Genomic DNA, 25007 nt, shown 5'->3' with positions numbered 1-25007 from the left:
ATTCCAAATTTGATCTCTTTATACCTGTTTGCTTAATTCTACCAGATCACTTATGTTCTTTGTGTAATACCACTTGTATCTTTCACTCTGGAATGGCGATCGTCATGACGGAACAATGTAAGCCACATTGAGCCTGCAAATAGGTGGGAAAATGTGGGATACAAATGCAACAAATAAATAAATAATACGCCTAGGCGTATTTTTTTTCCGTGCAGAATTTTCAGGCGCCATATATAGAATTTAGCCCTATGTGTGAACAAATACATGTGTATGACTGCACATACTTATACATATTTACATGTAGCAGTCTCTTACTAGGGTGATACAGAATGCCCTGGAGGCCCTGAATAAATATTTAGAAATATACACTGCTACTCAGAACCACAAAAAAGAACTCCAAAAATCTCTCTAGTGCATAACAAAGTCCTGGTGTGGGTGGGGTGGGGGTGGGGGTGGGGGTGGGAGAGGGAGGCAGGAAACAAATCTCAAGGCCCTCCCTGGAGGTGAATAAGTAATAAACTCCACCCAAGACAAGGGAGTTCAATAATACTAAAAACACCCTTATGGAGGGATCCCAAAACTATAAGAATTTACAAGAAAAAAGTAGAAAAAAAAGTTTAAAAATCCTTCAAAGGCATAAGAAGTGAATTTCCTCAAAGTCCTTAGACCTGAGGCTGTATGTTCTTTCTTCTTCCTTCTCGTTTTCTCAGTGATTACCAAACTGGATTCTTTGCCCTCTCTTCCTTCTCCTGCTTTCTGCAAAATACTTGCAAACACTCTTTCAAAACTCATTTAGGTGTCCTTTTACTAAGCTTCAGTATGTGCTAGCATGTACTTACCTACTGGAATGTGTTCAGGTGTCTGTATAAGTTCCTAGTCTGCATGCACTATCCACGCACTAAAAAATGTGTTTTTTTTTTACACAGAGGGGGCATGTTAGGATGGAGAGTAGGTGATTCTGTGCTAATCAGCACAGCTACATTACCGTGTGCTAGCTGATTAGTGCAGGATTACAGCATGAACTTTACTGCCTACAAAATAAGTGTTAGTAAGTGCCAATGCAGTAATTTTTTTAAATGGTCAGCGCTAATGGCAATATTAATACATGGCAATTAATGCAAAAAAAAGAGAGAAAAATTGGCCATTTTACTGCCATAGTAAAAATGGGAAAAACCCACATAAGGGCGTGATAAGGCCACTGTATACCATGGTTTGTAATAGGACCCCTTAGTGCACTGTAAACAAATGCTTCAGTATCTTTGTGCCCCAGAACCTCTAATAAAAATCCCACTCCCTGAGCAGAGGAATGCAAAAGATTAGGCCAGGGGCAGATTGTCCTATCAGGTGTAACCTGGTGGGCTGGATGCTGTCAGGAGTTGGGACAGACCCAGCAGGGGAACTCCAGTGGCATATGCATGAAAACTGCGCTGCCACCAGGGCCGCCAAGAGACTAGGCTGGGCCCGGGGCAAGGCCGCCCCGCCTCCACTGCCGCCCCCATCGTGCCCCCCCCCCCGCAGTCCGCGGTCTCACCTGCCTGCCTCCATGGCTCCGGGCCCCCTGCATTCAAGGCGGCAGTCACAGATCGCCTCTCTTCTGGCCTTCCCTTCCTGTGTCCCGCCCTCGTCTGATGTAACTTCTGGTTTCCGTGAGGATGGGACACAGGGAGGGAAGGCCTGAAGGGAGGGGATCTGTGACTGCCGCTGCGAATGGAGGGGGCCCGGAGCCGAGGAGGCAGGCAGGTGAGACCAGGAACTGCAGCGCCGGTGGCCTGACCTCGGCGCTGGCCCCCCTTGGAGGCCCGGGCCTGGGAATTTTGTCCCCCCTGCCCCCCCCTCTCTCGGCGGCCCTGGCTGCCACCAAAGCAGACTAGAGGAAATCAAATTTAAGTGTGGGGCTTCTGAGCTCCGTCTACAGGGCTGAATTCTCTGCCACATTCCTGGCCCCTAATTCAGCACAGAGACTTCCTCCTCATCAGGGGTCTTGTGCTCATGTTTTACTGCCATGTTGCAGAGTGCGCCACAGGGATCCTTCTGAGTGTCATGGAGGGAAGGGGAAAGAAGAGAAAGAGATGGGGTGGGCTGGATGCTCTTGTAGGAGAAAAAAGATCCCCTGGGCCAATATGATGGTACAGTCCACCATGGTTTAGGGGAACATTTGTTCCTCCCAAAAGAGGACAAATATAAATGAGTTTAGATTGTGGCATTGTGGCTTACAGCTGGCTGCAGGAGCTTACAGAAATGTGTCACCGCTGTGATCTGCCAGTTAGGTAGGGCCACTAAAACAGACATCATGCTACTACTACTACTACTTAACATTTCTAGAGCGCTACTAGGGTTACGCAGCGCTGTACAGATTAACAAAAAAGGGCAGTCCCTGCTCCAAGGAGCTTACAATCTAATGCTATGAGAATCACTGCTTAATATTAGAGTTTATATCTATTTATTTACTTATTTATATTTATATCACACGTTAAACGTGAATTGGGTTGAAACCTGGAAGCAGTTAAAATTGTTTTTTCCTGTACCTACATCAAAAGAAAAAGATGGCATATGGGAACTTGCTCCTTTTGTTTTGTGGATTGCAGTGGTATATTATAATTGAATACCTGGTACTTGCTATCAAACAATATCTAATACAAGTCCACTATTAGCAAGTAAAAACTCTCTCACAGTGGCGTTCCTAGGGGGGGGCTGACACCCGGGGCAGATCGCCGATGTGCCCCTCCCCCCGGGTGCAGTGCCCCCTGGAACAGCGCGACGCCCCCCCCCGGCGAAAGAACCCCCCCCGGGTGCACGCCGCTGGGGGGGGGGGGTGCTGCGCGCCTGCCGGCTCTTCGTTTTCATGCTCCCTCTGCCCTGGAACAGGAAGTAACCTGTTCCGGGGCAGAGGGAGCATGAAAACGAAGAGCTGACAGGCGCACGGCACCCCCCCAGCGGCGTGCACCCGGGGTGGACCGCCCCCCCCCCTTGGTACGCCACTGCTCTCTCATTAGTATCTTGCTTATTACGAGGAAAAGACTTCAGATACTCGGTACTAGCTGATTTAACAGTCACTTAGACCAGGTTGCCCAGCGTTTACACTGAAATGTTTATTTTCTTTAAGTAGAACTGCTGGCGAGTATCCTCACAAGTAAAAAAAACCTCGTGTGTCTACTAATTTTTCTATTATTTTCATAGAATGTTTTATCATACAGATGAACGTATACTTAGCTGCTGTTTAGCTTTGATATCAATGGGTACGCCCGAAAGCATCTTAAGGAGCTGAACCCAAAGCCTTCTATATCGTCCTGATTGCACACATAGATATCAGGGCGATATAGAAGGCTTTGGGTTCAGCTCCCAGATGCGAGACGCTAACTGGAGCTCAATTCATTTATACAGCTTCAGTTACACTTTCAACGTGATACATTCTTACGAGAAACCAGAAGAATAGCCCGAGCAGAAGTTTCAGTCTGATTTTTTCAACATTATTATTCGTGATTGAAAACAAGTTTTTTTGTATGGTGAAAGGCCTGATAGGCCGAAACACAGCTGTGTCGAGTCCCGATCACATTTTTTATTTTTTAATTTTATATTCAATAAACTTTTTAAAATTGATTTCTACAAGGTCATCTTTTTTTATTTTTATTTTAGTCATCTTTGCTGTATTGTTCTTTGTCTGTTTCCTGTGAAGACTTGTTTCTTCTGTTTACTAAGCCATGCTAGAGGCATGTTAGTGCTTTTAGCGCACGCTAACCATTAGCGCGCAATAACTGTGTAGGCGCCCACAATATTCCTATGGGCGCCTACACAGCGAGCACTAATTTTGTGCATGCGCTAAAAATGCTAGCTCACCTTAGTAAACAGGGCCCTAAATGTGCCTGCATTGTCCAGCTCAGCACACTATTAGCCGCAAGTTCATACAAATTAATTATGTTCAGTGGAAAATAAATATGTTGGCTCATGCTGCCTGCCATGTGAATATTCCATCATTGTTTCATTATTTCTACCACATATTCAGGGGGGGGGGGGAGCGCCAGCAGCGGGCAGGAAAGACTGGGGATCTTTCCTCCCTGCCCCGAAGAATTCGCTGGACAAGGAAGGGAGGGAGGGGAGGGAGGCTGTAGCTGGGAGGGAGGAAGGAAGGAGAGCCGGCTCGCTCTGAAGAACAACTGGCTCGCAAGTCGGTAAAAAATTTAACAATCGGCTCTTGCGAGCCGGTGCGAGCCAGCTCCAGCACACCACTGCACATATTACATATTATAGGCATTTGCTTTAAACTCTGATTATTTTAATTTGTTTATCCAGACCTTACATGCACATGGTTTTGCTTTCTAAACCCAAAGGTGAATCCTAAGGGTGATTGAACAATTAGGTATAAACTGTGTTGTTTCTGACTTTACTTGTTTTGGAGTGCTTTGGCTCCTGCTGATCTATATCTGCTGTCTGGAATTTTGGAAGATGGAAATAAGAAAATAAAAGTTAAATTTTAGATGTAGAAGTTGTTTACTTTTACAATGTAATGGATACCTGTTCTGGTGTGTGCATATCTTTGAATAACTGCCTATACATATGGCTACGATTTCCGAATGTGGTATCATTAAAGGACAAACTTTTAAAAGCCCAGTTGGGTATATTTGCTAATCTCAACTTTGTTAAATGTTTCAGACATATCCATCTATTTGCTCCCATGATATAACTGAATTCTATTATTCTGTCTCACTGTATTTTCAAATGTAAGCCACAGGGCCGGTCTTAGGCAGGGGCAACAGGAGCCGTCGCACAGGGCCCTGCGCCTCCAGGGGCCCTGCGGTGCTTCCTCCTGCTCCCCCGCCATTCAATCCTCAGCTTTCCGACAGCCCTCCTTTCCTTCCAGCCGCCCTGTGTTTAAAAAGTCACAGCGGCAGCGAAAGCAGCAGGCTTGCTTGCCTCTAGCGTTCCCTTCTCTCTTAGTGTCCCGCCTTTCTGTGATGCAATTTCCTGTTTCTGGTTTCTGCGAAGGCGTGCTACTAAGAGAGAAGGGAACACTAGAGGCAAGCAAGCCTGCTGCTTTCGCTGATGCTGCTGCCCCTGCGACTTTTTAAGCGCAAGGCGGCTGGACGGAGAAGGGAGGACTGTTGGAAAGCTGAGGGTGCAGGTGGAGCCTGGGGTTGAAACTGAAACTCGGGGGCTAAAAAAGGGGGTAAGTTGAGGGCTGGGGCGAGTCACTGGACATTGAGGGGAGGGCAGAGGAGAATCTTTGGGCATGGATGGGATGGGAGGGCGGGGAACAGGAGAATCACTGGATGTGGATGAGAGGGGAGGACAGGGGGCAAAGGAGAATCACTGGACATGGATGGGAGGAGATGGCAGAGGAGAATCGCTGGACATGGATGGGAGGGGAGGGCAGGGGAGTTGCTGGACATGGATGGATGGATGGAGTGGAGGGCAGGAGAAATGCTGGACATGGATGGAGGTGAGGGAAGACAGGAAGGAGATGCACGTGGATGGAGAGGAGGGGAGAGAGAAGAAATGCTGGACATGGATGGAGTGGAGGGCAGAGAAGAGAGGAGAAATGTTGGAGGGAAGGAAAGACAGAGGAAGGAGATACACACAAATGGAGGGGAAAGAAGAGAGGAGAAATGCTGGACATGGATAGAGGGGAGGGAAGACAGAGGAAGTAGATGCACACGGATGGAGGGGAGGGGGAGAGAAGAAATGCTGGACATGAATGGACTGGATATGAATGGAGGGGAGGGAACATAGAGGAGGAGATGCACATGGACTTAGGGGAGAGAGGAGAAATTCCAGACATGGATGGAGGGGAGGGAAGACAGAGGAAGGAGATGCACATGGATGGAAGGGAGAGGAGAAATTCTGGACACAGATGAGGGGAGGGGAGAGTTGAAATGCTGGACATGGATGGAGGGGAGGGAAGCGATAGAATGTGAGATGAACATGGATGGAGGGGAGGAGAAATGCTGGACATTTTTTTTGTTACATTTGTACCCCGCGCTTTCCCACTCATGCATATTATATACAGGTACTTATTTGTACCTGGGGCAATGGATGGTTAAGTGACTTGCCCAGAGTCACAAGGAGCTGCCTGTGCCTTAAGTGGGAATCAAACTCAGTTCCTCAGTTCCCCAGGACCAAAGTCCACCACCGTAACCACTAGGCCACTCCTCCACATGGATGGAGGAGAGGGAAGATAGAGAAAGGAGATGCATATGGATGGAGGAGAGGGAATAAATAGGAAGGAGATGCATACTGACGGAGAAGAGGGAAAAGGAAGATTTTCCGATCATCGGGGCTGCCGTGGATGTCACACATTCGTGAGAACAATCAGCCTGCTGTCCTCGGAGAATACCTGCTACAGGTATGTATCTTCATTTTATTCCCTCGACCATTCAATAACATTCTATGGCTTTTTTCCTCCAGGAAGCCATTCAACCCTTTTTTGAAATCTGCTAAGTTAACCGCCTTAACCACCTTTTCCGGCAGCGAATTCCAAAGTTTAACTACGCGTTGAGTGAAAAAAAATTTCCTCCGATTCGTTTTAAATTTACCACACTGCAGCTTCATTGCATGCCCCCTTGTCCTAATATTTTTGGAAAGCGTAAACAGACGTTCCACATCGACCCATTCCATTCCACTCATTATCTTATAGACCCCAGCTGCCTTTTCTCCAAGCTGAAGAGCCCCAGCCTCTTCAGCTTATCCTGATAGGGAAGTCGTCACATCCCCTGTATCATCTTTGTCGCCCTTCTCTGCACCTTTTCCAATTCCACTATGTCTTTTTTGAGGTGCGGCGACCAGAACTGAACACAATACTCGAGGTGTGGTCGCACCATGGAGCGATACAACGGCAGAATAATATCCTTATTTTTGTTTTCAATCCCTTTCCTAATGATACCCAACATTCTATTTGCTTTCCTAGCCGCAGCAGCACATTGAGCAGAAGTTTTCAACGTATCATCATCGATGACACCTAGATCCCTTTCTTAGTCCGTGACTCCCAATGTTGAACCTTGCATGGCATGGTTATAGTTTGGGTTCCTCTTTCCCACATGCATCACTTTGCACTTGTTCACATTAAACGTCATCTGCCATTTAGACGCCCAGTCTCCCAGTCTCGTAAGGTCCTCTTGTAGTTTTTCACAATCTTCCCGCGATTTGACTACTTTGAATAACTTTGTGTCATCGGCAAATTTGATTACCTCACTAGTTAACCCCATCTCTAGGTCATTTATGAATATGTTAAAAAGCAGAGGTCCCAGCACCGATCCCTGAGGGACCCTGCTAACTACCCTTTTCCATTGTGAATATTGACCTTTTAATCCTACTCTCTGTTTCCTATCTTTCAACCAGTTTTTAATCCACAGTAAGACACTACCTCCGATCCCATGTCCCTCTAATTCTGTAGTCTTTCATGAGGGACCTTATCAAATGCCTTCTTAAAATCTAGATACACAATATCAACCGGCTCACTTTTGGACACGTTTGTTTACCCCTTCAAAGAAATGCAGCAGATTGGTGAGGCAAGACTTCCCTTCACTAAGTCCATGTTGACTTTGTCCCATTAGTCCATGCGTTTGAATGTGCTCTGTAATTTTGTTCTTGATTATAGTCTCTACCATTTTGCCTGGCACCGACGTCAGACTCACTGGTCTATAATTTCCTGGGTCTCCTCTGGAACCTTTTTTAAATATCGGCACTACACTGGCCACCCTCCAATCTTTCGGTACCACGCTCGATTTTAAGGATAAATTACAAATCAATAACAGTAGTTCTGCCAGCTCATTTTTTAGTTCGATCAGTACCCTAGGGTGAATACCATCCAGTCCAGGAGATTTGCTACTCTTCAGTTTGCAGAACTGCTCCATAACGTCTTCCAGATTTACAGATATTTCAATAAGTTTTTCCGACTCTTCAGCTTCGAATACCCTGTCTGGCACCGGTATCCCACCCAAATCTTCCTCGGTGAAGACCGAAGCAAAGAACTCATTTAGTTTTTCTGCTATTCCTTTGTATTCCTTGATTGCCCCTTTTACACCCCAGTCATCCAGCGGGCCAACCGATTCTTTTGCCAGTTTCCTGCTTTTAATGTATCTAAAACAATTTTTACTATCAGTTTTCACCTCTATCGCTATCTTTCTTTCAAAATCCCTCTTTGCCTTTCTTATCAGCGCTTTGCATCTGACTTGACATTCCTTATGCCGCTTTTTATTTTCCTCATTCGGTTCCTTCTTCCATTTTCTGAAGGATTCCTTTTTAGCTCCAATAGCCTCCTTTACCTTACTTTTTAACCACGCCGGCTGTCGTTTGGTTTTCCATCCTCCTTTTCTGATACGTGGAATATGTTTGGCCTGGTCCTCCAGGACGGTGTTTTTGAACAGCATCCACACCTGTTGTAGGTTTCTTACCCTCTCAGTCGCTTCTCTAAGTTTTTTTTGTAACCGTTCTTCTCATTTTATCATAGCTTCCTTTTTAAAAGTTAAACGCTAACATATTTGACTTCCTATGCTTACCTTTTTGAAAGCAAATTTCAAAGGTGATCATGTTATGATCACTGTTGTCAAGCCCACCATTGTTGGGCTGTGCTTAGGTCATCAGTTGGCCTTAGGCTGGCTCCACATGTCTGCTTTTATCCAGTTTAGCATAAAGGTCTCCTACCCTCTGCCCCAGATTATGTTTCTAACCTTCTGATTTCATATACAACTTCAAGCACTTTGCGATCAGCTCAACACTTCCTCTTGCAGCTTCCCCCTCCATCTCACCTCCAATTGGACATTACATACCTGTGAGCCAACATTTGGTTATTCAGGTCCAAAACTCTGTAACACAGTACACTGTTGATTTGGACAGAATCTTCTTATTCTGTTTTTAAATGCTGGTCAAACCTTTAATTGTGCTTCTGGATTCTGAGGGGTTTTTTTTTTTTTATTTTCTATCCTGTCCACTTACTTTCCATGTTCTTTACACCTGCTGCTTTTTCTTTCTTTCTCTGTTCATTATGTCTGGATGCTATTTTATGAAACTGTAAACCGCTTTGCAGCATTTTTTTTGCAATGCAATTAGTGGTATGCCAAATTTTACTGATAAATAAATGTCAAGAGAGGGCAGCTTCAGGTACTACAGCTCCCACACTGCTTGGAATGATTATGTAAGCTTAAAACAAACAAACAAAAACAAAAAAACAGGCCCAGCCAAAACGTCTCCAGTCCAGCCTCGACCTGGGTAACTTGTCATCTCTGCTCAAAACTCCTGCTATGGAGATCACTAAAAACAATTGGCTTAATTACTGTTTTTCAAAGGGCAGGGAAACAACTGAGAACATAATTAAGCCAATCTCAAGATGGGGACCAGTCAGGCTCTTTTATTCGGCAGTCACAGACCCCTCCTTTGAACGTCACAATTTGTCACCGCCCCCTTACGTCTAGACGTTTTTAGCATTTTGAATTGACTACTGTCACTTGTTGTGGTGGGTGTTGTTTCGAGGGCTACGGGGAAGAGTTGCGAGGAGGTGACTTTGATTCTTGAGACGTGCACTGGTGGTGTTTTATTCGGTTCTCGCTCCAAGAAGACAGGCTGACGGCGGTATGAATGAGATGGAGGTTAGGCAGCGCCGACCTATCAGGCCGCAGGTGGTCACCGACGAGGCCACGGAGCAGAACGTTAAGGATCGTAGTAGGTAATTCTGAGCGCGCTTTCTGTTTGTGATGTCACAATGTTTCCTGTTGTATGCAATTGAGTGGCAGCGTCATATTCTTTCGGGATCTTTAGGTCTAAAAGTACACCCGTTGCCTGGCGTACATTGACTTGGAGTCCTTGGGCTGGAGGGAGTGGCACTATGTAGCGTACGGGAGGTTTAGGTTTTGCTGATTATAGAGGGGCGGAGGAGGCAGGAATTCTTGTATCATGCTTTGCCTTTGAAAGTATGGCTCCTAGCTCTGGTTCTCGCAAACCTGTTTTGTTTTTCACGCTTTAATGCATGAATTTGCATAAATCGAGATCGCGCCCACATGCGTTTGGTCAATTTTGATGAATTTGTGTATTTAATCGATAAATGATTGCTCAAGCACTGTTTCCCAATGCCATAGAACGTAGGAGCATAGTAATTGACTGGAGGTAAAGCTAGTATGGCGCTGGCGCGTGTAGCCTGCCTAGGACGGTGGCTGACTGGGTAAAAGAGAGTCTTCCCCCCCCCCCCCCCCGAACAAAACCTCTATGAAAATCCAGAAGTAGAGGTTGACACAATAATCGCGAGTAGTCAAATATAGGAATCTTTATTGAGGTACCAATAAAAATTTCTATATTTGACTACTCGTGTGGAAGTCGTTGTGTCAACCTGTACTTCTGGGTCAGATAAAAAAGCCAGGTCCTCCGGATCCTATGCTTTCCGAATTTCCACCTTAAAAGCTATCAAAGGTGACTGGTTTTTAAAGTGGAAAACAGGATCTGAGAGATTTTTCACGCTGTTTACCGAGCTGGAGGATCCGACTTGAACCATGCCCCTTTCTCTATTTTTGCATCAGGAAGAGAGGTTCACTAAAGGTAAACTGAGCGTGGAGAAGGGAATCGGGATCCTATGCTTTCAACTTGTAAAACTGCTGGAGCTGCAACCCAGAGGACCCGTTTCCTTTTGTACATTGTGCTCAGTTTCCTTATTATCCATTTAGACCTGCCCTTTAAGAAATTTAGGGAGGACTTGAAGACTCACCTTTTCTGCCAGGCTTATGGTGGTTGACACCACCTTTTTGATGCACTGAGGCCTGATGGAATTAGAGGTGTAGTGTGCAGCACAGTCTTTTTATTTTTCTTCTCTTATTTCTGGCCTGTTTAATTGTATTTCCTTTCTTGTTTACTTTTTTTTGTAATAATAATTAGATATTGTAAATCACTTAGATGGTTTGCCCTTGAGTGGTATAACAAAGAGAAACTTGAAATGGTTATATCCCAGATAAAAAGTAGAGAAACACATGGAGACAGTTTCCTGTGACATTACTGGTCTAATGTCAGGTGCGGCTAGGAGTATTTTTCTTCCTCCAGCAGATGGTGCAGGTTATACTGTTGGCAGCTGCTTTTTAAAAAATTTTTGTTGTGGCCTGGTTCCCACAGACTTAAGCTTCGGTGGTTGAGGCCTAGATGCCACTTCTGGGGTGGGGGGTTGTCTTCCTGATGGAGTGTATACTATTTTCAGACCTTTGCCAATCTCCTTTGCCTGCTAGTCAGTGCCATCTTTTTGGGGGCACAGATCCTACAGGGCCCCTGCCAGCTGGAATTGTCTTTTTTTTCTCCACCCCCCCCCCCCCCAAAAAAAAAAGAAAAGACAGAGGGTCTTGTTTTTAGCTGTCAGCAGCATAGTTTCTTAAAGAGGGGGAAACAAAAGAAAAGGCTCAGTCTTGGAGCAGTTTCACTTTTTTGCAAGACTGTGAAACTGCTTCTGCCAGAGACGGGACAAATTCAACCTTCTGGGAGCTCTCCCCAAGTCTTACTGTGCTGGTTAGTGTAGGGGGGATCAGGGCCGTGCCTATGCAGTGTTGCAGCTTTTGCTGTGGCCACAGGGTTGCTGCTGAATTTGCCTGCCCTGATTCTGTTTGGCCCCTTGAGTTACTCCAGAAGGAGCAGCCATTTTGGAACCTGACCATGTAGCTCCTTCTTCTGAGCCCTGTGCTTGTTGGATTGAGGTTGGAAAGCTCAGAGGTTCTCCTTGGGGCTCTACCAGACCAGGTTGGCCCTCTGGAGCCCCTGGGGCCCAAGTTGAGAGTGGGCTCCTCTTGTCATGGCCATTTCTGAAGGGCTTGGTAGAACCCTGGCAACTTGGCAGGGGGAGGCCCTCCTTGGCCTTGCTCCAGGGGATGCAGCAGTACAGATGTTTCCCCCACCCAACTCTCAGATCGTTTGTTCCCACTCCTCCTGCATCTGCTTCCTCCCTTCCCCCCGCTCCCTAAGCAAGTGGCTGCTGGTAGCCAGTGGGGGTTTGGATTACATCCCAGATCTCACTGCAGGGACACTAGCTGGGATGTGAAAGCGTCTCCCATGTGCTCATTTGCTGGAGTCTGGTGAGCTCTCCAGAGGAGAGAAATGGGGATCGCCAGTGATGCATACCTTCCACAGGGAGGAGCTGTCTGCCCTTGTTGATCAAGTGATGGAAGACCTCTAGTTGTCTACTTTGCTAGCGGAGGCATCTTGGGGAGGGATCCTCTCTATTCTTGCTGGCTATTGCAGGCCAGCGAATACCTTTCCCATCCACTGGGCTTTCTAGAAATAGTGATGTGGGAAATTCTGATTTCGGCTCTCTGGAGGTCTAAGCTCATGGGTTGGCCTTATCCCCTGCCCCGGGATGATGTGGAGCGCCACTTTTCCATTCCCAAAGTGGTCACCACAGTGAAGGGTGGTATGGCTGTTAAGGGCCCCTTCATTCGCAAGCTGGAAGGGATGTTGAAGCAACTCTTCATTTTATCTGCCTTGGAAGTGGGAGTTATTGTGGTGTGGGCTGTGCTCCAGTTGGTGCAGCAGCTTCCCCCTCCCTCCCTTGAATTGGCCCAACTGCAGTCTGGACCAGTATTTCTGGCAAACTTGTTTTACAATGTAGTCCTGAGCATTCAAGTTTGGTTGCCTTTACAGTGGAAGCTTGGTGTCGTCTTTGGCTATGGCGTTGATTGGTGGATTTGACTTCCAAGGACTGTCTTTGTATGCTACTCTTTAAGGGGTGGGGTCATCTGTTTGGGGAGGATCATGAGAAGCTCATCAGATCTTGGTGAGGCTTGTTCTTGGTGGCTTCCTGAGGATAAACCCTGTGGGTCCTCCAAGGCATCTGGGAGCTAGGATTGCTTCCACGGCTACTTCTGATCTAGGAAACAGTCATTGGGTGATACTAATACTAAAGTTCAAAAGGGGACGCCCTTTCAAGGGCCAAGCTGGTTTAAAAGCAGTGGGGGGAGGGGGAAATACCCCTGGCTCTGCCCCCAAGGGAACCCAATGAGATTTAGAGGGTCTATCCCAAGCTGACTTAGCCTTTTTATTTGGGACTGTGTCATTATCTCCAACCAGTGGGTTCTGGAGGGCCATTTGTGATGCCTGCAACATAGAACTTGAGTCCACAGGATACAGTGCTTTTTATGGCCTCTCCCGATGGCTCCCTCCCCAAGCACAGAGCAGTGGAGGTCTCTCCTTCAGTTGGTGGTTGTAGAGGAGGTCCTGCTAGTGGAGCAGGGTTGGGGTTGCTACTCCATACTTTGGTCCCCAAGAAGAAGGGCTCCTTCCATCCCATCTTAGACCTTAAAAGGGTCAGTTGCCTTGCAGTTTCCTAGTTTTTACATGGAAACTCTGTTTTGGTAATTGTCTGTCCACCCAGGGATTCTCTCTCCTCTCTGGATCTGGTGGAGGTATAGTCCCATATCCTCATTCACTCAGAACACAGGAGGGTTCTTCGCTTCTATGTGTTGGTCAGGCACTTTCAGTTCTGGGCACTTCTATTTGGCTTGGCCACAGTGCCTTGGACCTTTTCCAAGGACCAGATGGTGGCTATCTTCCACAGGAGGGAGTGTGGATACATCTGTAATTGGACGACTGGCTGACTTGACCAGTTTGGTGGAGGACTCTTTTGTAGCAGTGTCTCAGGTCATCGGCTTCTTGGAAAGCCTTGGTTGAGTAGTTAACTACATTGTTACTACAAGCCCTTCCCGGGACCTGGAATAACTGGGGTTTCACTTTGCTACTCACATGAGGCAAGTCTGCCTTACACTGGGAGAGTATCTTCAGGGTCCAACTTCAGAAGATGACATTTTGTGTCCAGATGTCTTCCAGGGCTTGGGATTACTTTGACAAATATGGGTGAAATATTGAAGGCCCCCTCCCCCTCGAAATGACCATTCGTCTGGTGGACACTCACCCTGTGGTAAATGTTTATTGTAAATTTTCTTTGACCACCAATAATTTACCCATTATGGGTACTACAAAAAAAATTCTTATTTTAGGCACAAGACTACCTGTGACAGCTCACAACTAGTTTATTGCATTATATGCCCCTGCCGCTTGTATTATATTGGGCAGACAAAAAAGAAGTTGAAGCATATTAGTAATATAAAAATTTGAGATTGGAGGCTCCCTTGGTGGCCCATTGGGTATCCTCTGGTTGATGGTTTGCGATTTGTTGTCTTAAAGAGAGGTGGTGATGTCAGTGATGTTTTGTTGAATTCAGAACAAAGATTTTTTTTTTTTTTGAACACGGTTATACCAGGGGGGCTAAATTTGGAAGTGGAATAGTGATTGTAATTTTGTAATTAATTTTCATTGTTTGTATTAGTGTGCCGGGCTTCTATTTAAACCCAGAAGTAGATTGTAAGGGCATTTCCGCCTGGAGGTTAGGATGCTGACAGTATGATCTGGATGTAGTCCCTCCGGTAAGCATCCGTTTATTTTTCTTTATATTTTCCTTATAATTTGAGGGTTGGTTAATACGATTGATTGTAACCTTTCTTTTAGTTGGTAGGTTCATTTTTTTTTGCTGTTTTGTTTACAGTGATTTTTCTACTCCTGGGGAAGATTCATGAAATGCGGTCTCGCATTGGGGAGCAGAGGCGCAATTGAATTTTATTCTCAAACTGCTGGCCTAATTGTTGTCCAATGATTGTTGTGTCAGTACTATATTATTTGCCCACTTTGGTGGATTTGAAGAAACTGGGCCCAGTGGGAGGATTTATCGCAAATCAACAGCTTTGAAAGACAACAGTTTCAGCATTTATTTGTGTGAGAGTGATGATTTACTGGTTGATTGATGATATCCTTTTTGGGACCTTGCTGCATGCAGTTTACTTGCATTCCTGGGAGTTGGGGGACAGATTGGTTTTGAAAATAACATCTTTTCCCATTTATTATTTTGGACATGAGCCTATGTGCCTGTCAGTAATTAGGCTAGGCAGTTGGTAGTATGATTGAGAGGTATGAATGTAGTAGGAGTGATATGTGTATTAATAAATATTTTTGATACTGTTTCAATAAGGGTGTGGAGTATTTCTATTTAAATATCTTTATGGTATTTCTCCAGTTTTTTTTTCTTTATCTCCAAATCTGTGGGTTGATAAAATAGTTTGTCAGTTTTCGAGCCTGCTTGATAGAGCCCATTCCACTTCTTGGGTGGAGGCCTAAGCTGAGTTGCCAGAGGTCATTTGTCATGCAGCAACATATAATGCTTCACGAAGGAATGAAGAGAGGACCGAGTTGGATCTGTGGGTCAGAGGTGATAGCGTCTTTGGCAGTGCAATGGTTCAGGGAGTATTGTCTCCCATCTAGATGTGTAAGCTTTGATATATCCCACTGGGGTGGATAGGTATAGCTGGATGATAAGAGGAGAAATTTTCTTTCCTTGAATTCAGCTACAGACCAGTCCACCAATCATGCCCTAGAAGACAGGGCATTGGTGGTGGTGGTGGTGGGGGGGGGGGGGGTACCTCTCCAGTTGTTTGCTAGGTTGGTTTTTCTATTCTCTGTGCCGTTCTTATGGTTGCAGGTTCCTTTTTCATGGTTGATTTGCTTATCTACAGAAGTTTGGAGGTTCTTTTGGGTTTTCCTCCATTGTTTTTAATGGGCTTTGTTTGATATTACTGACTGATTCCAAGCTACACCTGATATTTTATTGATGATGTCACCGGAAACTATTTCTCTATGTCCATCTGCTGGTCAGGGGATATAACCCACTGTTGTGGACTGGTCTAGCCAGACTTGAGGAAAGAATACTTAATTGGTAAGGAAGATCTCACCTTTCCCTTGGTGACCCCTTTTTCGCTAGAGCAGAGGATGAGCCACTAGTAGAGAAAGGGACGCAGTACGAGCTGGATCCTCCAAATCCTTTGCCTGGAGAATAACCAAGACTGCAGCAAGAGTGAACAGAGTATGGCTAAGAAAAGGAAAGCGGATTCCTGAATACAAAGCTTCAACTTTGAAAGCCAAAGAGAGTCTGGTGCAGCCCCAGCAGTCAAGGGTAAACTGGAGAGCGGAGAAGAAAAAGCATCTTGAGCCTCTGAATCCTATGCTTTCTACTTTAAAAGCCTCTGGAGCTTTGACCTGGAGGATCTGGCATAACATCAGTGGCTTCTAAGGTAGAAAGCATAGGTTCTGGAGGATTTGGCTTTACCTATTTCTGGAAAGCGGTTAGGGTTGCACCTGCCACTATGCCTTTTGGTTTTGGCTTGTACCTGCTATTTCATGAGGTTGTCCTCCCCAGGTTTGTTTAGAATTGAACATGGCACACTATATAGGTTACCCTAAGCAAAGACATTGGGGGGGGGGGAGGTTGTTTCTCCTACATCCTTCACATCTGTTGAACTCCCTATGTATTTCCTGTATATATAATACCCTCCCATGAGTGAGCACACATAACCCCCCCCCCCTCATGGCCATGCACGCATCCTTTCCCTGCGTAGGATCTATTCTATATTTCTCTGCTTCCTCTCCCATGGACCCATCTACACCATTCTCCCCTCCTCCCCCTGGCACTGCCTTCTAACCCTGAAATAACACACACCCCTGGGTCCATCACTCGCTAATTAATGCAATCACACCAACCCCATCCTGCCATTCACTCAGCAAAATGTGCCTTTTTGCAAAATCTAGAGCAAGGGTGTCAAATAGCAATTGTGCAGAGCTTCATACAATCAAATTTTCAGGAGATCCTCAGCATGCATGAGAGAGAAACTTGCATGTGCTGCTTCAGATCCCATCCCTTATGAATATTCATAGGAATATCTTGACAAGCAGGGGCAAACCTAGGTGGGGACATGGGCCCCCACAGATTAAGCCCTGGCCCCCTCTACTTTGGACCCCCTCCTGCCGCCGAACTTCCCCTGCCACCAGGTACCTTTGCTGGCGGGGGTCCCCAACCCCCGCCAGCCGAAGTCTTCCAGCGCCGATCGACTCCGGCGCCTTCGCTGATGATCTGTTTCTGACTCCTGACGTCCTGCACGGGGCTACAAACAGGACGTGCATGCAGGACGTCAGGAGTCAGAAAGAGATCATCAACAAAGGCGCCAGAGTCAACAGGCGCTGAAGAAGACCGGCTGGGGAGGGGGGGTTGGCGGAGGGAGGAGGTCCAAAGTTGCTGGGGGAGGCTAACTGTGCCCCCTGCAGTTTGACATCCTAGGTTTAGAGCATGCATTTTACAATTTCTTATATAGTTTTTTAGGATGCATTACTATAATATAGTGGAATAATATTTATCAAGTAGTTTTGATATTCGTGTTCAAATTGACTACTATTCATTGTTCTACTCCTTAGGCCGGGCTTGTACACAAATAGATCTCGGGCATATTCATTGCCTACTCTTAATTAGACTACTACAAAATTAATTTTTCAATTTATAGCAGCTTTTTATTACTACTCACACTTCCTCTCTTAATTGTGTATACTCACTAACACACACATATTTATCCAATCCCCCAAAAAACTTTCTTTGCAAACTGCAGGACTCAAAATTACATCAATTATTCCACTTGTCTTAAAGTCCACACCATACGACATGCATATTCGTGAAACCTCCTTATATCCACTGTCCACTCAGTGTGTCCCAAAAGATCGTGTTCCAAGAAGATTTTTATTTTATTTTCAATTCAATCTCAGTCCAATGGTGAAAAACAGTAACACAATCATTGACAAACGTGCCTTCTCTTTTTCACATCGGGTTTCAATTAACCCAAACTCTCTTTGCAAACAAAGATCCAGTCTCTATCCACATCGGGTTTTGGGTAGCCCAAACTCTCTTTGCAAACAAAGATCCAGTCTCTATCCACATCGGGTTTTGGGTAGCCCAAACTCTCTTTACAAACAAGAATCTGGTCTCAACACTGGCCGTGCTTCATTCATCTTCTTCAGGAGACCTGCTTTGAAACAACAAACATAATACACTACTCTCATACAATCTACCATATTCAATTATTTAAATGCACAGTATATTATAAATACCTTAAACAGCCTCATATCATAGTCTGGTACACCAAGAGAACGCTCTGTGGTCGGTGTAACCACTCACACTGGATATTCACTATGCCACTGATCACGCAGCTCTCTTATAGCGTCATCAATAGTGGCCAATCCACTTCCTTATTCAAACTGTGCGGTTCCACCGTGCCCCAATAATATATCATCTTTTGTTCTCTTTTAATTAGCTCTCACTCACAATTCCTTCCTGTCCCCTTCAACACAACTAACACCACAAATCTTAAATCATCCACCACGTGACCAATGGGAAATTAAAGGAGTATCTATTTTCTGCAACCTAATGTTGCTAAGATGTTGCGCAATACGCGCTTTAATCTTCCGTGTAGTTTCCCCGATATACCATCGCTGGCACGGGCAAACCACCCCATAGACAACATTTTTACTGTTACAATCTGATTTCATCTTTAAATAAAAATCTTTTCCAGTAACTTGGACCCACACCCGATCGGTACAGATAGCATACTTGCAGTACACGCACGAACCACATTGCGTGTGGCCCCCGGCCCCTCCTGTCCCCCTGACACTGTCAATCTCTTCCTTGACAGTCTCTCTCCAATATTTCTATCTCGGGTGCAGGAGAACCGAGGCCTCATGTTCAATGCTGGATGCAAAGATAAAGTTGACCAATCTGCTGAATCATATTGGTCTGCTTATAGAATGGAAGCACACAATAAGTTCATTGGGTTGTTGTCTAGCTCTCTGATCATTGTTAAACCAACATTGATGTACATATTTAGCTCACTTATACGCTGACTTAATGGCATATCGAGGATATCCCCGCTCGCGAAACCTCTCAGTTAATGATCTAGCATGTTGTATATATTTCTGCTGGTGCGAACTCAACCTCTTAATTCTCAGAAATTGGCCGATCGGTATACTTTCTTTCAATTTGCGAGGATGTGACTCCCAAAATGCAACACCGTGTTCCTATCTATGGGTTTACGATAAACCCCAGTCTCAAATTGATGATCAATAAAGGAGATATCTATATCCAAAAATTGTACAGAAGACCCCATCGCCTGCATAACAAATTGTATATTAACATCACAGCTGTTTAAATACCCCACAAAGTCCTGCAACTCCTTTTCAGATCCTGACCATATAATAAAGACGTCATCGATGTACCTTTTCCAGGCAATGAGATTGTAAAGTCCATTGCCTGGATGGGTCAGAAATCGAGCCTCAAAATCTGCCATATAGAGGCAAGCCGCCATTGGGGCAACCGTGGCCCCCATAGCGACTCCCCTAATCTGCAGAAAGAATTGCTCCTCAAACTGAAAATTAATTTTTTTCAATCACTAATCGCGCCATCTGACTTAGCAACTGCTTCTTAGTGACTGACATATCCAAACCTTGTAACATGTGTTCAGTGATCTGAAGGCAGGCATTCTGGGGTATACTTGTATACAATGCTGTAACATCAAGTGTTAACATAATAACCTGTTGATCTTCAGGAATCTGTAACAAACTCAAAAATCTCAACAAATCGCCCGAATCTCTGACATAAGAGAGAGTATTCTGCACCACTGAATGTAAATGATAATCAAGAAATTGAGATAGGGGCTCAAAAAGGGACCCTATACCCAACACAATGGGGCGTCCCGGAGGGTTACCCAACGACTTGTGGATTTTCGGGGAAACATATATACACGTTATATCTGGGTTTTTTTGTAACAAATATTTATGTTCTTTTTTAGTGATCACTCCCTGATCCAACGCTGCATTCAACAAAGCTGAAACTTCCGCCACATAATCTTGCCTAGGGTCAGCTGTCAAACATACATAAAAGGAAGTGTCCAACAGCTGACGATAAGCCTCCCTTTTGTATTGTAGTAGATCTTGCACTACAATCGCACTGCCTTTATCGGCACGTGATATAACAATCAACATATCTTGTTTCAGCTCTTCTAATGCCTGTCTCTGTGTCTTAGTTAAATTGTTACGAACAAAAAAAACGCTGCTGCTCCAATTTTTCCAAATCCCGCATTACCAACTTCAGATAAGTCTCAACCATAGCGTCTGTAGCTCCAGGAGGAACCCATGCAGATGGAACTACTTAGTTTATATGTAACTCTTGGTGTGATTAAGGGCATATTCATTGTGGAAATCTTGAAATCCCAACTGGGTTGTGGCCCTCAAGAACTGTGGTTGCCCAACCCTCCCTTAGGTAGACAATCTGCATGCTTAAGCGCTTGCCCCATCTGTCTTCAGTTGTCTGCAATGAAAATTCATTCCCTCTCCTACAAAGAAGAAAACTCAGGAATAGATTCATTATGGCAAGCATGGTAGAGCACGAATTATGATGCCCCCTCTCCTTCTTCTCCCGCCCTCCCCCCCCCCCCGATACTCTTATTGTCTTTCTGCATTGGAAAGTTATAAAAGCATCTGAAGTGGTGATGCCTACTACTTATTTCTAAAGCGCTACTAGACGTACGCAGTGCTGTACAATAAGAGACAGTCCCTGCTTGCCAGAGCTTAAAATCTAATCAGGACAAATAAGGGAATTAAGGTGGGAATGATAAAACAGAGGTGGGTACTGAACAAGTGAACAGGGTGATGGAGTTTGAGAGCTGTGCATGGTGTAACCCATAATTTTCTATTGTGAGGCTGTTTTCCATGAAACCTGGAACATACCTCAAGACACTTTTTATGTTGTGCTCCCAGGCTACATAGTAAAATAAAGTGACTTGTAGTAAAAGTGCTTTAAAAAAAATCACTAATATATCTCCTTTCCCTTTCAATAAAACTGTATTTTTGCAAGTGATGGAAAACCACTGTTTAAAAAGTAGTCTGGGAGTACAATACCAACCCCCCCCCTCAAAAAAAAAACTTATATTAACTTAGTAGATGACGGCAGATAAAGACCTGAACAGCCCATCCAGTCTGCCCAGCAGTCACACTTATTATTTCACTATTTAAAAAAAACCCCGTTTCTGATGCAAATGAAACGGGGGGGCTAGCAAGGTTTTCTTCAGAGTGTGCATGTGGGAGTGTGTGTGTCCCTGCCCTCTGCCCTCTCTCCCTCCCCCTCCCCCCTCCGAGTCCAGTCATTCAGTGTTGTTTCCTGCTGTTCTGTGTTTGTGTTACAGAGAGAGTGAGGGCACCTCTCCCCCCTCCCCCTCTGTGTTTTCCTTCACTCATGGGGAAACCGGATATCTCTGGCGCTTCACACTTCCGGCTGGAGGCTTCAGTGGTGCCTTTTATATATATAGATGATTAAACCACCAATGAATGTGGTATAAAAATACTTGATCCTTGTCTTTGTTTGCCATTTTCGGGACACAGACCATAGAAATCTGCCCCACACTTTCCGTTACATTCCTTACTGGAGTTGCCATCAAAGCCCTCTCCATCCCATCCCAATCTGTCTTATCATATAGGACACAGACTGTAGAAGTGTGCCCAGCAGTGGCCTTAGCTCCTTACAGCTGGAGTCATTGACTAAGCACCAAACACATATGCAGATATTTTTTTTTTAATTAGGGATACTCTGCGTTTCTATTGAAACAATAAACCCGCATTTTTCCTTTCCTTACTTCTTTTATATATATATATATATATATATATATATATATATATATATATTGTAAGCATGTCTATTCTTAGCCTAGCACTGCATAGCTTCTCGCTCAGCAAAGCAGGAACCCTGAAAGGGATTGAGAAGAAGCGGAAAGTTCATCAGGTGCAGCAGTTAGGGTATTGGGCTGGATCTAGTTTGCCCTACCCTAATTATAATACAGTCACTTCCCTTGCCAAGCTTGGATAGCCACCATTTGGTTGAAATGGGTGGTATGCAGCAGATCCCTGAGGGGTACCGTAGCAACATTTGAGTAAAGCTGCAGAATGGCCTGGGCTTCAGACTTGTCTTATGCAGGTGAGCATGAAATTTATATTTGGGCTCCGAGATGACTTAGGATACAAGCTGAGAGTTGAAAGCACAACCCAATATGTTAGAGAATATTTCCATAGCGTCCCACAGATCAATCCAGAGACAAGTGGGTTATGTTTCTCTACCAGCAGGTGGAGATAGAGAGAACTTTAGAGGTTTACTGTATGTGGCAATATGCAACCATCTTAACCTCTGTATTCTCTCTGTCTATGTAATACCATGTATTCTAGATACACAAATTCTGGAAAAGGCTTCCTTCTGCTACTTGATTGAAGCCTGCTAGATAATAGAATGAATGTTTTTCTTTTCTGCAAGAGACCTGATTGCAAGTGGATGTAAGTAATCGTGGTGTTTTCCTTTTTTTCTTTAGGAAAGTATTGGCAAGTCTTAATGTGTTTTTTTTTTTGTTGTTGTTTCCCTCTAGTACATACAGCGGCAAGGTTTTCATGGTGACCTTCTTAATTCTAGCTCTGCTGGTACTCCTTCCTCTGCTAGCAGCAATATTTGTACTGAAATGTCCAATAGAACCACAGCAGTTAAGGTGAGTTGCGTGATACACTGAGATAATGTGTAGAATGGTGTGTGTATGGGGGGGGGGGGGGGGTAATCCTCTGAGGGCACCAAGACCTGATGTAAATAACCAGAATACTGGCTTATGCGCATAGATGCTAGTATTTGGCTATGCGCTATTCTATAAAATGGCACCTAAATGTGATGGCGTGCACTTTGAATGTGAAACTTTCGCAACCACGTGGTCACAACAGAGAAGCAGAGCGAAGATGACAAAATCGCATTCACCCAAAGTAAAGTGGTGCTAATAAGCCTTTGATGTATATAAGGCTTGACTTGACACCAACCTTGGTGCGAGATCCATTCACCTGATAGAGAACGATTTCTATGATTTGTCCAGATACATTACCATCCAAATGATTGTATAGTTTTGGATATGTTTTTTTATTGGTGGTTTCAAGCGCTACATTTGGAGAAAAGATCAATTTTGTGTTTGATTCCTGATGCAGGCCTACTGGCCAAAACACTGCCCTTGTCGAGTCGAGCCTTATTTACATTAAAGACTTTTTTTATTAGCACCACTTTACTTTGGAGTATGCAATTTTGTTTCACTGTGCTTCATTGGGTGGGGGCAGGGCAGACAGTTGTGTATATAAATAAGTACTATAACTTCTGAGAGTTTATAATAAGTACTTGAAGTGCCAGCATTTTCGCTAGCTTGAGCCTAAAATACGGGAACATGTGTGACTATCTCTGGGAAAAGGTGACTAAAGTAAACATCAAAAATGTTGAGAATTGTCAATTTTTTTTTTTTTTAGTGTCATGGGTCCATAAGCAGTATGAAAAAGTTATATGTTCGAACTTCTGTAATTTTTTATTTTTAATTTTTTCACAGAAAAGGATGGTGTTTGGACTTTCAAATTACAAATTGTTTTCTCTGCAGAATTCCTTAAAACCTCGTTTTTGGTTTCTGGTGACTTTAGTCACCTTTTCCAAGAGATGGTAAACTATATGCCCTGCTATGGTAGTATTTTTATAAAGGAAAGTAAGGACCCCTTTTAAAGAATTACCCTGGTGGTGTCTGAAATGTGCAGGCTTAACTTCTGGTAAACTTGTTCATTTCTCTTTCCTATTGCTATATCTAGGACCTTACTTAATCATCAGTTTAACCTTTTTGCCTGCAACTAGGAGTTTGCTGGGGGGGGAGGGGGTCCTCCTTCTCTTGGGCTTTCTTGAATTGTACAGTTTTTGGCTTCCACTGTCTTCCAGTCGGAGTCTCGCTGATGTATCCACCCCCTTTTTTGTGCAGCTAATTGTTTTAGGAATGAGTGCATTTCTTTTGAGGGTTTGGTTGCTTTCTTTCCTGTTTTATTAATGAAGTTCTTTTCTCGGTTTCTTAAATTTTAGGGCCCCGTTTACCAGGCAGTGTTATAGGCGCGTTAACATTTTTAATGTGTGCAAACCATGTACATGCCTACAATATCCCTATAGGCGCCTACATGGTTAGCGCATGCGCTAAAAACATTAATGCACCTTAGTAAACAGGGCCCTTACTTTGTACACCGCTGTGACCTGTTTTAAAATTTTTTTTCATAAATGGCGGTGTAGTAACTCTCAAATTATAATCTTCATATTGTGGTAAAGGTTACATTCAGTGGAGATCAGGACAAAACCCAAAGATGAACAATTCACTATGAAACAGGTTTGTGTTTGGAGCATAGGTTCTCAACCCTGTTCTTGGGACATGCCTAGCCAGTTGGGTTTTCAGGATATCCACAATGAATATGCATGAGGTAGATTTGCATAGAATGGAGGTAGTGCGTGCAAATCTAATCTACCTCATATATATTCATTGTGGATATGCGGAAAACCTGACTGGCTAGGTGTTTTCTGAAGACTGGTATGAGAACCACTGATTTAGAGTAGAAGTATTGCTGATTCAATCGTTCTGGAGTTGGGGGAAAAATTATATTGAATTAAGCTCAAGCTGGGTGACTTTATTTTATTTTATTTTTTGTAAATATTTTTGAGTTTTTCAAAAATACAGCAATCGAGAGAGGAAAAAAAAACAACTTGTACTATACAAGACAATGTTATACATTAAGCTGAGATCAAACATTAGGCAATACAGTTAGACAGTTGATAAAAGAAAGAGGTCAAAAGTTTTCCATTTCTGAGAACCATAATTAGACCCAGGGATATCATTCACTGACGGTTGCTCATATTTCTTGTACAATAAGACCCAATTCCTCCAAAGAATGACATTGACTGGAGAGTTATCTTTCCAATGCGATATTATTAATTTCAACGCAATAGGGACTAAGAAGTCGAAAAGCAGTTTATCGCTCTCTGCAAATATAAATGGGGTGCAAATTGACTTTCAGATTACATACTGCTAGACTTTTGATTTGCATGTATCGCATTAAATTGTTTGGCACATTAAGGAGAGAGGACTGTGATGCTGAGGAGCATGTTATGATTAGCCTCAAAACTGGCATATTCATATGTTGTATGCTGTAGGGCATTTTGTAGAAAAGCCCTTTAACTGAGTATTCTCTCCCATATTTATTATATTTTAAAAGTTAGTGCAGGTTGTGTTCATGAGAGGGTGGATGTTTTATAATAATAACCTCCATGATATTTTGAGTTTTCT

The 25007-nt window shown here is 44.2% G+C and overlaps 1 protein-coding gene across 2 annotated transcripts in view; it reads left to right on the top strand.

Annotated features, from left to right (window-relative positions):
• Window positions 1-9399: 9399 nt before the first annotated feature.
• The window catches only part of APMAP (adipocyte plasma membrane associated protein), a 63517-nt gene continuing 47909 nt past the window's right edge, over window positions 9400-25007 (top strand). The window contains exons 1-2 of one of the 2 annotated variants that reach the window (XM_030196270.1): window positions 9400-9646; window positions 22266-22385. In XM_030196270.1, the coding sequence (XP_030052130.1) occupies window positions 9561-9646; window positions 22266-22385 (206 nt within the window). In that variant the 5' untranslated portion in view covers window positions 9400-9560. Of the gene's footprint in view, window positions 9653-22265; window positions 22386-25007 lie in introns of both variants that reach the window. The other variant, XM_030196269.1, reaches the window with a different exon arrangement.

The sequence above is a fragment of the Microcaecilia unicolor genome, chromosome 3 (genome assembly GCF_901765095.1).
Source record: "Microcaecilia unicolor chromosome 3, aMicUni1.1, whole genome shotgun sequence".
Taxonomy (NCBI): domain Eukaryota; kingdom Metazoa; phylum Chordata; class Amphibia; order Gymnophiona; family Siphonopidae; genus Microcaecilia; species Microcaecilia unicolor.
This window is presented reverse-complemented; position numbering and strand designations above follow the sequence as displayed.